Source organism: Periophthalmus magnuspinnatus, chromosome 24 (assembly GCF_009829125.3).
Source record: "Periophthalmus magnuspinnatus isolate fPerMag1 chromosome 24, fPerMag1.2.pri, whole genome shotgun sequence".
NCBI lineage: Eukaryota > Metazoa > Chordata > Actinopteri > Gobiiformes > Gobiidae > Periophthalmus > Periophthalmus magnuspinnatus.
The window spans coordinates 16,180,231-16,196,792 of NC_047149.1; the positions used below are offsets into that span (position 1 = coordinate 16,180,231).

The 16,562-nt window shown below is 38.7% G+C and overlaps 1 protein-coding gene across 1 annotated transcript in view; it reads right to left on the reverse strand.

The window, feature by feature from the left end:
* Window positions 1–6,220: 6,220 nt before the first annotated feature.
* nbas (NBAS subunit of NRZ tethering complex) overlaps window positions 6,221–16,562 on the reverse strand; it is a 150,458-nt gene continuing 140,116 nt past the window's right edge. The window contains exon 53 of the mRNA XM_033990759.2: window positions 6,221–8,107. Within this exon, the coding sequence (XP_033846650.1) occupies window positions 7,832–8,107 (276 nt within the window). The 3' untranslated portion in view covers window positions 6,221–7,831. The remainder of the gene's footprint in view (window positions 8,108–16,562) is intronic.

Consider the following 16,562-nt stretch of genomic DNA (forward strand, 5'->3'; position numbering starts at 1 on the left):
AAGCAAACATTACACAATCACTACATTGTTTAGGCAAATATTATCTCAAAACCAATTACCAATTTTGTTATGACACTAAATTATGTTATATGCTCAGGACTTATCTTCTCTGGGACACAGCGACTCACTTGCACCAAAGCTCAGTCACAGATGAAGGACTGTAAAATGTCCCAACCGTTCTACAAGGAGTACCATGTTAAGCTCCACTGACTACCACAGCTTTATACAAAGTCCAGTCAAAGTTAGAGCCTTATTTCCCATTTGCATTTTTGAAATGTGTGTATTCAGTCTGATTAAAAATGCTAAAAAGTCACAATCTTGTTTTTTTTCACAAATTTTATTTCCTCTGTGAATAGTAAGGGAGAAGTAAGAATCAATGATTACACAATTACACACTGTAAGCTGGACAGAGGTCAACTCAAGATTTGATATTTATTTTTCATCAGCCACACCAACAGTGCGAAAACAACTTTAAGAAAAGAAACAAAATCATCAGACCCAGCAACAGTAAAAAAAAAAAAAAAAGAAGAAAAAAAGAAAACTAAATATATATAGAAATAGAGCCCAAGTTGCCACTCAGGGCTTCCCTAGAAACATTAAAATCCATAGCCTCTACAATACTTAGCATTAAAGGTGCACTTTGATGGAGGGTTTGCCACTTGTCTCAGTGAGTACATTTACATGCACGTGAGTATCCGGGTTATGACAGTATTCTGATGTTTACATGTGCTCAGAGAAACCAGGATAGTCATGTCCCTGTAAACCCGTGGAATAAAAGTATCCTAGATATATAGAGAGGTCGTTATGACAACCATGGCGCAGATATGGTAGAGAGCTAAACATTTTGGTGACCTTGCTAATTTAAGATTTTAATTCTGTTTCTAATAACAAAGGAACAAGATATACTTTAAAATAAGTTGTTAAAAAGGCGATTGTATTAACATAGACTGCTTTATTTTGTTTATAGGTATAAAATAATATTATTTGAGTTGTTTTAGGAAAGTTGCTTCTCAGTATTTGTTACTTCATTTTGCACAAGCTCAGTACAGCACCAGTGTGAGTAATCAGTATACTGCGTCTACATGCCACGGTATCCTGGATACTATCACATACTATCCCAGTGAGAGGATGCTGATTTCTCATAATATCATATACATATCAGGATACTGACTGATCCAGGATACTGAAATCAGCATACTGTGTACACATGGACACACAAAACCAGTACGCTCAAAAAATGCGATCATAACCGGGATGCTCATGCAAAAGCACTTCATCAAGATGTTATTGCTTTTCCTGGAATGTTCCACAGCATGACATTAAACTTCTGTATCTCTATGGAGACAGAGCAAGTGATACCAGTAGAGCAAGTTAGCAAGTTACAAGTTACATCTGTGAAGAGGCTACCCTGCTCACAGTAAGAATGCATATTTTCCCTGGTATTTTTTAGCATCCAAAACTATTTTGTTTGATAAATGCAAGTTTAATCTGATATTGTGGAAAATTTGAAGAAAAGCGATAACATGTTCATGGAGATAAGCTGGTGGTGGAAAAGTTACACAGTGCACCTTTAAGCAACCTTATAGCTAGCTAAAAGTACAAAAAACACATTATTTCCTAAACTATTTTTCTATTCAACATTGTTTTTCAGTCAAGGAGAAACCTAATGCATCTATATTGTCATAGCAACAATAGAAGTTAAACGCAAATGCTGAATTATAATGAGGCAATGCATTTTTATGGAAGGAAAACACAGTGATAAGTGAATGTTTACATATGGTGAGTTTAGTCTTGTATAGAACCAGAACTGTGCCTTTGGTTTATTGTTGTTACACATAAACATAAACAGGAAAGGCCTACTACAGCACTATCTAAATGAATGCTGTTTTTGTACACACACTAAAGGAAATACTATGTAGAGGACACCAAGGCTGAGGCATTATACAAGGGACGAAGTGCACAAGAACTAGACTTCTTAAGAACCAGACTAAAAGAAACAGCTGTTATCACTGGCAAATTGCTAATTCATTTAAAGCTGCATTACCCAATTTTCACGTAGGCACATCAATAGTATTCACATGAATGAATATTAGTGTGCACAGCTTTACAACAGCTTTTTCAGACAGCCATAGGGGTGGACCATGAATGTTCAGTCAAGTTTAGTGCTGCTTACAGCTCCTAAAATCTTTCCAGGTTTGCAGTGGCTCAAAAATACTATTTGTGCACACACACAAACACACAAACACACACACATATGTCTGTGTAATCTCTCAGTCATCCAGGTCTGATCCATAGTACAAGCCAAAAGTAAAATCTATAAAAGTTGTAAGAGTGAAGATGTTTCGCTGCTCATCCAAATTGCTATACATTGCTCACCTGGTGGACATACGTATATCTGTCCACCAGGTAAGCGCACCTTGGCTGTTGCAGGTGCACTTACCTGGTGGACTTTATAAGCGCTCCCTCTCTCATTGCTCCCATATTTCCAGGTCCTTGTGTAGAGGCTCTGTCCTCCATGGCCAGGCAAACTAATCCTTTATATGTTCAAATTCCCAAATCACTGGTCCTTTTAGTGCTGCCGTCTGACTGTGAGCTCGACTCTTTACTTCACAGTGCGTTCTTGTGCGCCCTCGCCTTTGGCGACAGGTAATCAATGTCCATTACTCCTGTCAATCACAAAAATGACCAAATTCTCATAAAATCCATGTTTTACGTAGTTTCTCTGCTTGGCTGAAACACTGCACTTTGAGCCAAGTGTGGGTCGCTGTGTGCCTTCATCTGCAGTGACAGGTTATGCCCCGTGTAACCTCTTCATTCATAACATTTCCAAATTCTTGCGCATCTGTCTCTTGTAGTCCTGCTGCTCAGCTGTACTCGCTGTGCCAGGCCCATTACACACAGTGGTGCACTTTCATCAACAGAAAAAAAGTAAACGCATCCCAAATATAATTTCAACTCCAAGCATGCGTCCTTTAAGTATTAGTGTGGTTGTATAGTTAGCATTGTGCCAAGGACGACGCAAGTCACCCCACACCTCCTCATTCTTAACTCCACAAAGTGAGCTGCTTAAAGCAGATTCCCAGCCGTCAAACCTGAGACTGTAAGTAAAATAAAAAATTATGTAAACTGACTTGAGATGCTGACTTGTGTGCCTTACACTTAGGTTCTATTCCCCAAACTAGATTGTTAACCCCCTGACTGCCACATATGCATGTATTTATGTATGTATTTATTCAAACATTAAAGTGCATATGACTGGTTTTCATGTTTCTATAATTTTTTTTTGGTGGCGTAGTACCCGTGGTTACATCAGTCAAGTGACAGTCTGTGGAAAGAAAGAAGAAAAGAAAAATACAAAAAACAGGTAGTAGTGAGTTCTAAAATAGAATATGTCATATCAACTGTCTGTGTCCAACCAGGAAGTAAACTGATAAACTAGAAAAAAAAAAACAAAACAGGCAAGAGCTTTTTTTGTGTGTGGAAAATCTTAAATATATTTATGTTAACTATGTTTTAAGGAAATGAGTAGTCTAACCTGCATATGCTTTAAGCTCCTTAGATGGTGCACAGAACCATGTGGTATATAATCACAATACAGCTTTTATGTGAAGTTGTTTTGTTGCTCCACCTACACCACATGCAATTACAACAAATATATAAATATGAAAATACGCCACATTTTGAACTCAATAAAAGTGTGCACTGTGCTTTTCTCTAGAGGTTCCTTGGTTATTTTTAAGGTCTTCTTTCCTTCTCTATAAATAGGGTGGCGTCAGTCAGAATACTTGTGGGACAAATTAGCTCTCATATCCAGCACACAGCAGCTTAAAAGGGAGTAAGCATAAGTATAACCGGAAGCTCATGTTATTTCTGACAAAGTGGTCTTCACTGATATGCGCTCTATGCTTTTGTTCCTCCACGGCCCACAGGATTAGCCCAAGTCTGAGGAATAGCTTAGCAAAAGCGCTGGGAGTGGAATGCTAAATCAAGGTGGGAGTCAATAAAAATGTAATTATATGTCAGTTTATTAGGAACGGCTGGAACAAGATGAAAAGAGAGCAAGATGGCTGAGAGGCACGGAGACTGAAGCTCTTTAATTCTCTGTGGGATTTGTCAACACCAACTTTTTGTTTAGTTTTTTACTTTGTAGAAGTGTTGGGATTCTGGAACAAAAAGTGCACGAATATTAAACCTGTGGAATGGGAAGTGAGCAGAGTGGAATCATGATTTGTCAAAGTCTATGTGAACCAATGAAGAAAATTAATACATGACTGGACTGATGTGTGGCGACTGTAACTATGACGACTTTAGTGGAAGTGAATGAAATTGACTGAGAACAAGGTTGACAGCTAAATGGTTTCCAGGCACCATTATGCTAACTGTAGTCCATAGTTGACGTGTATAAGGACTGCTCAGGAAAACCCTGACATTTGGCTGGTCAAACAGAACATTTCAGTGTGTGGAAAGTACATTTAAACCAGCAGGAAATGGGTACTGAATCCAGCTCCCATAGGTCTCACAAACACTTGGCACAATTTTAGTATTTATACACATAATTTTTAGGCATGTGGACATCTCTAGAACAGAATTTTTTAGATGGTGAAGTGATGTGTTAGGTAATGTCAGTCCTAGTAATGCTTATCAGTTTTTCTTCCAAGTTTGTGATTGATAAAATATTTTTATTAGCAGTAAACAATGTGGAGCGATTGGATTGGATTGGATTGTCACTGAGTACTGCGTCATTCTCTTTATATACCTAGATTGTACGTCAATGTAATGACATGTCATTTCTTTGTATGCATGTTTTAAGAGGTTGTATCCTGATATGGTACAGAAACCCAGAGATTCCTCAGCTTCTTACATTTACATAAAGCTAATTCAAATTCAATAAGTTCTAAAATAACTTCAAAATAAAGATACTGACAAACATGTAGCTTCCTCTACCTTACCGGTCTAAAGTGAGAAATGAACAAAAGAGCATGCTCCTTGTACACAATGTGACTTTTTCAAGTGCCATTTTAAGGATTTTTGATCATTCAAAAGATGTAATATTTAAGTTTGGCAGCGGTTCAAATATTTTTACCACTTGAAACACCCAAGGATAAGAGCTCACAGAAAAGGTCAATGGAATTATTGCATTTTTTAAATGATTAAATTAGGTTGATATTTTGATTAGAGAAGTCTCAATAGACAGACAAACAGAAGGCCTCAGCACAATGACATGCAATTACGTTTAGTGTTAAGATAAAATTACTTATTATAAAAATGATTTCTATGCTTCTTCATTCATCTTCATTATGTGGGATTTGATAGGACATTTTCTGTATTTGCTCCCAAACAAAGCTGTCTGCTCCAGGGAACATCCTTTCTAATAGTCAATGACAAACAACACAAATAAGTTTTTTCCATTTTGCCCTCAAACTATATTTTTACAAGTAATGTATTTTCTTTTTGCATAAATTGTATTAGCATAAATAGAAGCACAAGCCGTCAGTGTTTTCAATGGCAGCACATCCAGGACCCTCAGAGGAGATGAGAATAAACTGTCTGATCAGATACTTTGAACAGACTGGAAAACAAACAGAGTGCAACTGAGACAAACTCATGAAGGATATGTGGGTCAGAGGGCGGCAGTTATCTCAAGGCAAACAAGATAATTATGGAGCAAATGGATGGACTTTTTTACACAGTGAAACTAAGTCAAATTAGCTCCAATGCCATCAAGGTTTAAGTGTTGATCATTATACAGTATTTTATGTTGACTTTTAACAAATATTTTATACTTGGACAACTCTCGACTAAAAGGTTGGGCTAAGCACTGCTCTATAAATGTTTAATGTTTCTAAATGAAAAAAGAAATATATGCAATGACAACTCTTGGTACATTAGGGTCCACTCACACAACTTTGCCCAAGCACAGAAAGCTCCTAAAGCACACTGTGTTTATCCACAGAAGGAGAAAGTGGGCCAAAGCTTGACAGGGTAGCCTCGCTTTCATCAGTCTGCCCCAGGGCAGCTGTGGGTAGAATAGCTTACTTACCATGACCAAGTATGAAGTGAATTAATAATGACTAGCAGTGTAGCAAGTGCATTACATATGTAAGGCAATAGTATTGTTATTACTACCAATTTAGCTGAAAGGTTTGAATACTACTGTCACATCGACCAGCTGTACCTTACAGCTCATATGAACACAATGAAAAACAAGCCACTCCCTCGATGTCATGATTCATGAGTCTTTATTAGATATTTCCCATGTTCCAGACTCAAAGCTGTATTTCTAAAGTCCAACTAAGCATGCTCTGTGTAAATGTTTGTCATCACCATTATCCCAGCGTGAAGTGATTGGGTCGCTGTAGTCTTAGCACATGCCTGTAACACAGTTGGGGGCTCATTTGTTTAGAGAGAATTAATTAGGCGCTATTAGGGTGAAAACAATGGAAAACAATAGGAAAGAGGCCGGACTGTGCACAGACCAAACCTGTCACGCACCAACAGGCAAATGTGCACCTATGCTTCCAGGCCACTGCAATTACTACTAGACAAGCAGTACATGCGCAGCTCTGAGGGGGAGGATCTCAGTATAACAGATGTGGGTGTATTAGAGATATCCGGCATTGCTTTAGCTGGGAGGCAGACAGCTGTTGTTGACATGTTCACCAACCAAACCCAATTACAGAGCACAGGCTGACGGCTGCTTCATTGCTGTTCACGCTCAACACAAAACTGGACTAATTTCTCCTGGTTTTATTACTTATTATTTTTTGGTTGACAATGCACCAGAAGTGTGAGAAAAACAACAGATTACAATATAATGGTCCAATAATGTAGAGAAATTACACAGATCTGTTACAGTTGTCTCTGTCCACAACTACGAGTTTGTGGTGAAGAATGCAAAAGTCATAGGTCAAAGGTGTCTGAACAGATAAATACTGATAGTTTGTTTATGTAACACAGGGCCACCTGTCATTTTTTTCTTGTGCCCCTGTGATAAGAAAAAAAGCAGCTTTCACTATAACATCTTCTGTACACGGGATTTGGTCCAACTTAGCATTACATATGGCAAAACAATGAACAGAAAATGAACATCATAAGACTCAGATAACATATCTGTGACATGATGCAGAAGTGTGCACATGTGAGAGTGAGGTGCAACAATGACAGTTAATAAGTAATTTTAACTACTATAATAACTATAGATTAAACACTTTCCTAGGTAGAAGGTCTGGGGAATATGGCTCCACCGTGGTGTAGGATACCAGGATAATGCCTTAAGTGAGGTTTACAATTTAATAAAGTACTTAAAACCTATTCAGTATTTGCATTAATTACACTATCCTTTGCTCCTATCCTAAATACTGAATTTTCCTAAATGTGTTTGCAGCACTGCACCAGGACAGAAAAGCTAACATGTGGCTAATCCCAAATAACAGAAATAATTATCCCAGATTTATTAAAGGTGAACTATGAAAATGTTTCTGATGGAGGGTCTGCCATCTGCTTATCCTCTTGGAGATTTTATTGCCTTAGCTAGAATGTTCCGCAGTATGGCATTAAACTTATCTCAGAGGCAAGTTCCAGATCAGATATGTGGAGATTTTAGCAATAAAATCACCTGTAATAAAAGTAGATAGGTTTAATGCAATAATGTGGAACATTTCAGGCATAACAATCCTTGTGCAGACAAACATGTGGTGGACTCACCACTAGAAAGATTACACAATGCACTTCTAATATAAATAAGTAAATGGACCAAAACCGTATCTGCTTTTGTAACATAGCCCCAGTTCCCCCTGATCACACTGAGAGCCTATGTGCAGCTGCTGTTCTGTCAGAGCCACTTCTTGAGCACCGCGAGCGCCGTGTTGAAGGTGAAGTGTGACTGATGTGTTCCCCTGTGGGCCAGCAGCAGGGAGCCCGCCTCTGCAGCGTGCCCCGCAGACAGGAGGGCGGAGGCGGATCTCTCCACGTCCCAGCCCCCCTCACTCTGGTGGGCCAACATGTGGGAGCTGAGCACGGGGTAAAGAGGAGACGAAACACACCCCACTAAGAGCCCCGCGTCCAGGAGCAGAGACAGGAGCTCAGCATCACACTGAGAGGCACAGTCCTGGGGAAGACACAGAGGCAAGAGAGGTGAGGTGTTTTATCTAAGTAAACAATGTTATAAAAGCAAACCATCGTAACAGACCATATAATGTTAAAATTTTCAGATCTGTTTTGACATTTATCAGCAGGTACGGCTACAATTTATTTCACAAATGAATTGGAAAGACCCATTGAACACTGACAGTTTGGTGCTGTCAATATTGTAATCATTTGAACTGCCTATACAAATGTAATAAAATAAATGAATAGAAACAGGTTCACATTATATTATTATAATTTTATGGTGATACTTTATATTAACTGCACCTTAATATGCCTTAAATTCATAATGAACAAAAAGTTTAATAAGAATGATTCAAGCTTGCAGTTGTAAGTTGTTAATTACATAGTTCCCAACATCTCAAAACTGACTACTGGAGTGAAAAACGTTGGGCAATTTTCCATAGCTCTTCTATTATTGTAAAGAAGCAGGAGATTCTGAATCACAAGTTAATTTCGCATTGTACTGCAGCAGGAGACATGTACATTCAACTCACATAGACCAGTTCAGTCTGAGCATGTTCATTGTTTCCATTGTCTGGAGTAAAACATGGGATATGCACCAAGCACAGAGCTGGAGGTGTCCTTGGTAACGATGCAATGCAACGGAACACTAGAATAACTTGAGGCTGGATTTCCACAGTCAACACAGCGCCCAAGCATCACAAACTGAATTCATACCTTGCATCTTCAATAAACGTCCTTGGATACGGGAGCCATTGTCCTGTGAAAATACCGAGGCGTTTCTTGAAGTTTTATAGAATGTGGACATGTTGTAATAGCAGAACAGGCTATAGCTAGTTTCAGTGCGCGTGTGTGACAACAGTGTTCACGCTTCAGGAGCCATGATGAGGACCTAGCACAGGGTCACGTGACATCTGACCCCCCGCTCAACATAGGCTGTCCTGGGGCGGCTTTCTTCCACACACCAGCTATTCTGCTCAAGTCGACACTTTTAGCAGAACACACTCCGAGTTACATTCAGATCACGTCTTTTTGCACACACCATATGCTCTATAGTGGGAACGCTGAGCGGGAATACAAAAGGAAAACATCATGTCTCCAGTCAAGTTGTTTTTCATATAAAAAGTTGAGTATGATGCTTAACATGAAAAAAAATATTGAAACATAGAACAGTGTGGAGAGATGAATAGCTTTTTCTTGTTTCATAACTCTGTTCTATTTATTGCATTTTACAATGTTACTATACTTTTTAGTCATTTTAAATGTGTACAGCACTTTGGGCAGATGGTGACTGTATTTTAAATGTGCTTTATAAGTAAACCTTGACCTTGAGCTAGCTGTTGTTTTTCATGGTTCATTCCCACTGCTGCCAGGAGATGGTGTGCTGACACCAAACCAAAGTATAATGAGGGCAAATGATGAGTGTTTTCTATACATAAGCATTATTATTTTATTATTATTTATTATTATTCCTAAAACATGAAATGCCAAAGCAAACATGCACAAAAGCATCTTTAAAGGTCAATAACAATACAAACAATGCACAATATGTCTGCTTTAATAATAGCTGCTGCTGTTTGAGGTTTTCCCAGGCCACATGTGATTAAGATGAGTGTAAACATTTATCTCAGTTAAAGCAAAGCACTAGATTAGATGTAAGCAAAATAACTGCAACCGCAATCCCACAAACCAAATGACAGGCTAGGTCCCTAAAACACAACAGCTCTTCAGACACAGATTAAAATATCAACTGCTTCCTCCTAACTTTGTGGTAGCACAACAAGCTAATCCCGTACGGCCGCTGTTTTTGTGGTTACGGTTTGAGTCGGCGTCACGTCTCACCTGTTTACCGTCTCTATTATTAAGGCCAGCTGACTTTCACACACATATTTGCACACTCTTATAGACAACAGCACATCCCTGTTGGGGTATTTCTGGCACTGAAGTGGAGATGTATTATGAATGTGCTGCTCATGTCTGCTCATCTGTGGTTGAGGAGAAGAATAGATTTCACAGCCTCAACTCAAAAAACAGCTGGCCATGTACCACTTTTCCACTTGAAGTACAAGACGTCTTTAAACATAAACATAAAAATGAGCAGTGTGTCCTTTGGGGGGAAGTATCTACTCCATCTTCACCTGAACATCAGTCTGTCTAGCGCTCACACTTGTGTAACTACATTTTGACGGCACTGACATATAACAGCTATAGAGAATACTATGTCGTGCATGAATAATGATTTAATTTGCCTTTTTGCCCATGGGGAGACAGCTTGGGATGAGTCACGACAGCCGGTGGGAGGATGAAAGCAGGAAATATAAAAATTTAGGGTGACAGAGGTTGGTATGAGCAGGTCACCCAGGTGTAATAAGAATTACGTGGAGAGAGAGAGAGGCCAGAGAAGGATAGAAAGTGGGATAAGGCTGGCGAACGTGTTTGGAAAGCATCAGATAACATACATTTTTAAGGGCGCCAACTGTTACTAAGGGCTGAATGCAAAACCAGAGGAGAGAGAGGTACTTGACAACAGCACGGCTCTTCAGACTAGAACTATGCTGGCGGGAGGCAGCGAGGCAGGGTCCTTGGCAAGTGTTTTCTGCGGTTTTTGAAAGAGACAAACAATGGCCTATTCTAAAATAGTGTGAAAACAAAATGAACAACAACTGTCTAGTCGGGTGGTGAGGATATGATAGAACAGCATTACTGAGATGTGTCTACATACTAAAGCTGTTATGATACCAACATTTCACTATTTCAACACTAAAAAAGCACACCTTTTGAGATAACATTATGCAATTTTCAACACAAAAGTACAGTAGTTTCTTTAATAGTACAATGATAACTGCTCTAAAACAAAAAGTATTTTCAGTATTGATAAATAATAAAATCATAACAGATCTAGAAGAAGCTACCCCTACAACATTGAAAATATCTGGTAAAAGATACACTACCTGTCAAAAGTTTTCTACATTTCAGATGCACACAGAAGACATTATATATATGATGTAAGATATATGGAATTAGCAAAGAAAAAAAAAAAAAAGTTAAATAACTAAACTGGATATTTTATTTTCAAATCCTCACAGTAGCCAGCCTTTGTTTTGTTGACAGCGCTGCAAACCTTTGGCCTTCTCACAATGAGCTTCTTGATGAAATGGTTTTCACTTCACAGGTGTGCTGCATCAGGGTCAACAAATGCCAAAAGTGCAAATCAAAGCAAAGAGTGGCTATTTTTTTATTTATTTATTCTTAATCTATAACAAGTTTTGACTCATTTTGAATATATTTTTTGTCTGCTGCATTCCACATGTGTTCATTAAGGGTTTTCTTGTCATCAGTGAAAATCTACAATGTAAATGATCATAGACATAAAGAAAAAACATCAATGAAAAAGTGTGTCCAAACTTTTGACTGGCAGCGTGTCTATATAAGAGGCTTGGCTTGGTGTTTTGGGATTTTAATTTACCACACGTCTTCCCTCTTTACTGCCTCTTCCAAAGTACTTTCTAATACAAATTCAAAGATTATGCTTTCACTAGCACAACATGTGAGTACCTTTGGCAAATACAGGCCGTGCAAGGACATGGTGTAAGGTCAGTGAGCTCCTTAGAGACACAAATGTGGTTCATGTTGTATGCTTTTCTGTGCAATAGGAAAAGCACTGAATGTATTTAGAGATTTACAATGCTGTTGACCCAGGACAGCTAATAGGGGCTTTATCTAGAAGAAAATACATAAATACAAATATCTAAATGTGTGATAACCTAGCTACTTCTGCATGCCTCATCTTCTCAAACGTTTAAGAATGCTATTTGGAGGAGTTAGCATCATTTAAAAGCAGTACAAATAGATGTGCCTTGATGTGACCCGGAGGCAGGCTTTGAACTGAGAGCATCCGTGTCTGTAATGAGCAGTCTCTTACCTACAGCGCCCGCCTCACACTAGACTTATGTATGCGACTTCAAATCCAACGTGTCGTTTTCTGCAGCAGAGGGGAGGGATGAGACAGGTGGCAGACTCGACGAATCTTACCGCTGTGGGCCACTCTACTCGGGTTTAGACTGTGAACCATAAATGAGCACATCCACAGATAATATATGCAAACGCCAGAGTTGGTTTGAGCATTAAAGTACAAGGGGCAAAATATGGATTGTAAATACTGTCTGGAGGAGTGGGGCTCGCTCATAACTCCCAGGCTATTACTCAGGACGTGTCAGAGATGGCACATTTGAGCATCCAATTGACAGGTGAGCTGAAAATAGATGTGAGGAAATACAGCGCAGAGTGACGGAGAGGTGTGGAGGAGAATGTTGATATCACAGCCCACAGCACAACTTCAGGTCCTATTTCTCAGGACTGGCACATTTGAAACAATGCCATCGGAGGGACTGAAAGAATGAGTGAATTACGAGACAGTCACAGGTATAATAATGTATAAAGATGTTTGAGGTAAAAGTGACCACCTTACTTGATTATTTATTCCATAATTAATGATTTTGAGCTTTCTAAAAATAAACATCACAGTCTACACCACAGTCACCACACTCTTTATCGTCTGTGTAATCCCTCAGTCATCCAGGTCTGATCCATAGTAAAAGCCAAAAGTAAAATCTGTGAATTGGCTTTTACTATGGATCAGATCTGGATGACTGAGGGATGACACAGATATCTTCTAAAAAACTACGGGCAAACCACCGTCAAACTGGTGAGAGCTGGAAAATATTGCCAAGAAATTAGAAGAAATTTCGCTCTAACAACTTTTTGGCTTTTACTATACTTTATGGTGTCAAAGTTAGGACCAAAAATACAAATTATACTGTACATGGGTCAAATTCATTTTCCACCTCCTATATTGTAAAGGCTTTTTCAAGACGTAATGCGTAGCCATGTACAAAGCCCGGAACTGATATCCCATTCATTTTAATGAGGATTTTTTTTGTTTTTTTTTAAGACTGTGGAAAGAGTTCACTCATTTAAAAGAATTTCTGGTGCTTGATGAAACGACAAACATCTCATTGTCAAATTTTTGTGGCACATTACCTTTTTGGTGCAATTTGTCCAGCCTAACTTAAACTTAAGAAATGTTTATTACATAATTGCATTTGACGCTAATTTCTACATCAATAAGTATGGTTTTCTAACAAGGCTCTAGTGTTGGCAGGCGTGTGATCGAGTGGTTATCAGGCATCAAAAAGCCCTGTTTAGTGGGGAATGCTAACTCTCCCACTGAAAATGCATTAGAGCCAACGTTCCATTAGGTACCAGCCTTTAGAATGCATTTGCTGTTTACAAAAGCTGAACGGCGCTATACAAAGAGCATTTTCTAATTCGCCACCTTGAATTTATGTTTGACCTGCATAAGATGTCGGACTCTGCAATTTATAATACAATCAACACACACACATTTTTCCCCCTATGCTATTTGGAGGTTGTCAGTCCCAACAACCCTCACTAGTCCTCGTCTTCTCCTCCATCACCTGTCTCTGCGCCTCCCCTGCTGTTCCTGCTTGAGGCCGTACCAAACAACTCAGACCCAATACAATATGATTGAAGTGGGAATACATCCGTCATGCCCTCCCTTTTTCTCTCAAAGGTCAAACGCTCAGGGAACATTAAAAGCTGTCCATCGTGTATGTACTTTTGCTGTGGTCCGCCTGAGTGCGTACGTGTTGGTGAGGTTAAGAGCCTCTCCTAAGTCTTGTCTAAAGGCGCAAACAACAGCTCTCCTGCCTCTCCAATCAAGCGCTGTCTTCCTCGCCGCACACTGTGAGAACAAACAGTCGCCGTGACAGCAGCGGCCCGCATCAAACCGCCTCCAGCTCCTGCCATTACCTCCTCACTTCACTGTCAAGGTTGTCTCGTCTCCCGCTAGTTTTTCCGCGGGATGCTAAATGATTGCCGATTGGTCCGATCAAACTTTCGAAGCCTCATTTCAATTCCGCCTTCATATCCTGTGTTCCTGCTGCCCGGCCTGGTTCCCCTCACTTCACCTCAGAGCAGAGCCTAATTGGACTTACAGTACACGTACATTGGCTAATACATAATGCATCCCCAAGCATTCTCTTATCATTTAAATCACAAAGTGTCTTCAACAACACACAACTGTATGTGCCTTCTTTGAGCTGTCCTCCAGTCTGACTACACACAGTTGCTGCTAACACAGTGAAATGATTGGAAGTGACAGAGGAAAAGGATGTGAAGACGTATAAATAAAAAATGAAGCAGGAAGTGGCAAACACCAGTAGACACATTTAAACATTGGTGAATACCAGAACAGCACAGTGACCATAGAACAAACATACCAATAACAAGTTCAATGTGTAGAAAGAGCACTAAAAAATGACCTGATATGGATTTTTTGGGTCAGTAATGATATCTGATAGTCCTCTTGCTGCTGTGGCCAATAACCAATATTTGCTGATAATGAAAATAAGATTTTGAAATAAAAAGAAGAGTTACATACCGGTAAGTAAGTACAGGTCTATGAAACCCTGTGACCAGCAGAGGTTCTTTGGTGGTATTAATACTTAGACTGCGCAGGTGTGAAGGAAATCACCAAGTGCTTTCAGCACCGCTGTTACAAAAGCAACTCTCCATTTATTTATTTTTCAAATATTGAACTGAATAATTAAGAGTACTACAGGCACACACAGTGATGTGGAACATACATCACACGTGGAGCTAAACAAATTACTTTTGCACAGCCAACACAGTTTAATTAAAAACTAATCTCCAGGAATTAATCCTTTTTTGAATTCCAATCTAAAGTGCATCTTTCATACAAAAATAAATATGGTGCGTCTGTGAGATTATTATTATTATTAATTTATTTTTATTTATTTATTTATTTATTTTTTTTATGACAGTTGTGACATTGTACAGATAAGAACTATAACTCACTACATCTCCATTCTGTTCTGTTCATGGTAGAATACTGTAAAAGTCAACCTTAGGCACCACATTGTTTCTGGCAAATTAATAACAGCAGAAAAAAATCCAGTCTAATTAATGCGGCCTATATTTCACTGAACGGTTTTTGAAAAGTCATTTGTGGCCATGTTTTGTTTCCATTCTCAGTGAAGCTGGTCAAAGAAAATTGAAATGTATTTTTGCTGGTTTGTATTGAATTTGCTCGTGGCTCCAAACAATGAGCGGCTAGACGACAAGCGACATCAATAAAATGAGCCAAAGAACATAACAGCATTACATTCATGGGTCCAATCAAATCTAATCTTATTGTACCATTGGTGACTCACAATTTCTATTTCTGTCCAAATGGAGACAGATACATTGTTCAAGATCTCAAAAAGCAAGGTTTTGACAGCGCAGGAAGGATCCATCAGATCAATTTGAAATGTAAATCCCAGACTCACATTAAAAGTACTAGATTAAGTATGCGTTTCCATCATCTGGATTTGATAGAACTGGGTTATGTGATCACTCATTTTTGGCAGACAGTTTTGACAGAAGAGGGAAGTAGGAGTTGTACTTTTCTTTGCACTTGTTTGAGGAGTAAAAAAATGGTTAGATAACATAAGTTTCTTCTCTGTGGCCACTGGGCCATATAACATTTAAGTGCCAGTAAATCAATTTCTATTTGGACAATATCTTTATATGTAATCACATATATGTGTACCAAAGAGAGTACAGTGCCTCAGGTCAGCTCAGTGGTTGTCTTTTAATTAGTGGGTTGGTAGTTGGTAGTGATTTTGTTGTTTTGTGTGTGATTAAGTGATAGGTGAATGATCGCAGAGGCTGTTGGCCGGTGAAGTCTGTTTGGGATCATTATTTCTGTACCTACTAAAAAGGGCAGATGATAATTTTTACATATACATTTATTGATAGGGCTGTGCAATCGATGAAGTGAATTTGCAATAGAGACTGAATCCTGATCTCTTTTGTCTATTTAATCAAGAGGTCCACAGCTAGTCCTGTCAGTAAAAGCTTTTTGTTTGGGGCAAAGTTTAATTGTTCTGTGTCGTCTTTTTTGTAGGATTTTGTAATTGCTTTCTGTGTGACTTGCCTAGGGACAACATATGGAAATTAGCATCTTTGCTATAATGTAATATTTACATTGTAATTACAGATGTTCATGAATATGCACTGTTCAAATAAATTAATAAATAAGATGGAGATGAGTTTAATTAAAAGACCGTATTGTTATTATCTTTTAATAAGACGTATTTTAAGAGATTTTGTCTTGGTCATATCACCCAGCCATAATAAAACTGATAACCTTAAATATGCAATTCACATTTGTCAGTTACACCAAGTATTTCTCTATTTGCATTGAAGTTTGATGTGTCCCCATTCTCATTTGTTTCCTTTTGATATATAAAAGTTTTCTAACTCCTTCACACAAACCGCAATAAACTGCTTATTCTCACAACTTGTCGAGTGTGAAAATTACACCAGTTAAACACTATGCTTATGTTTCTGTGGCTTCAAGTGAC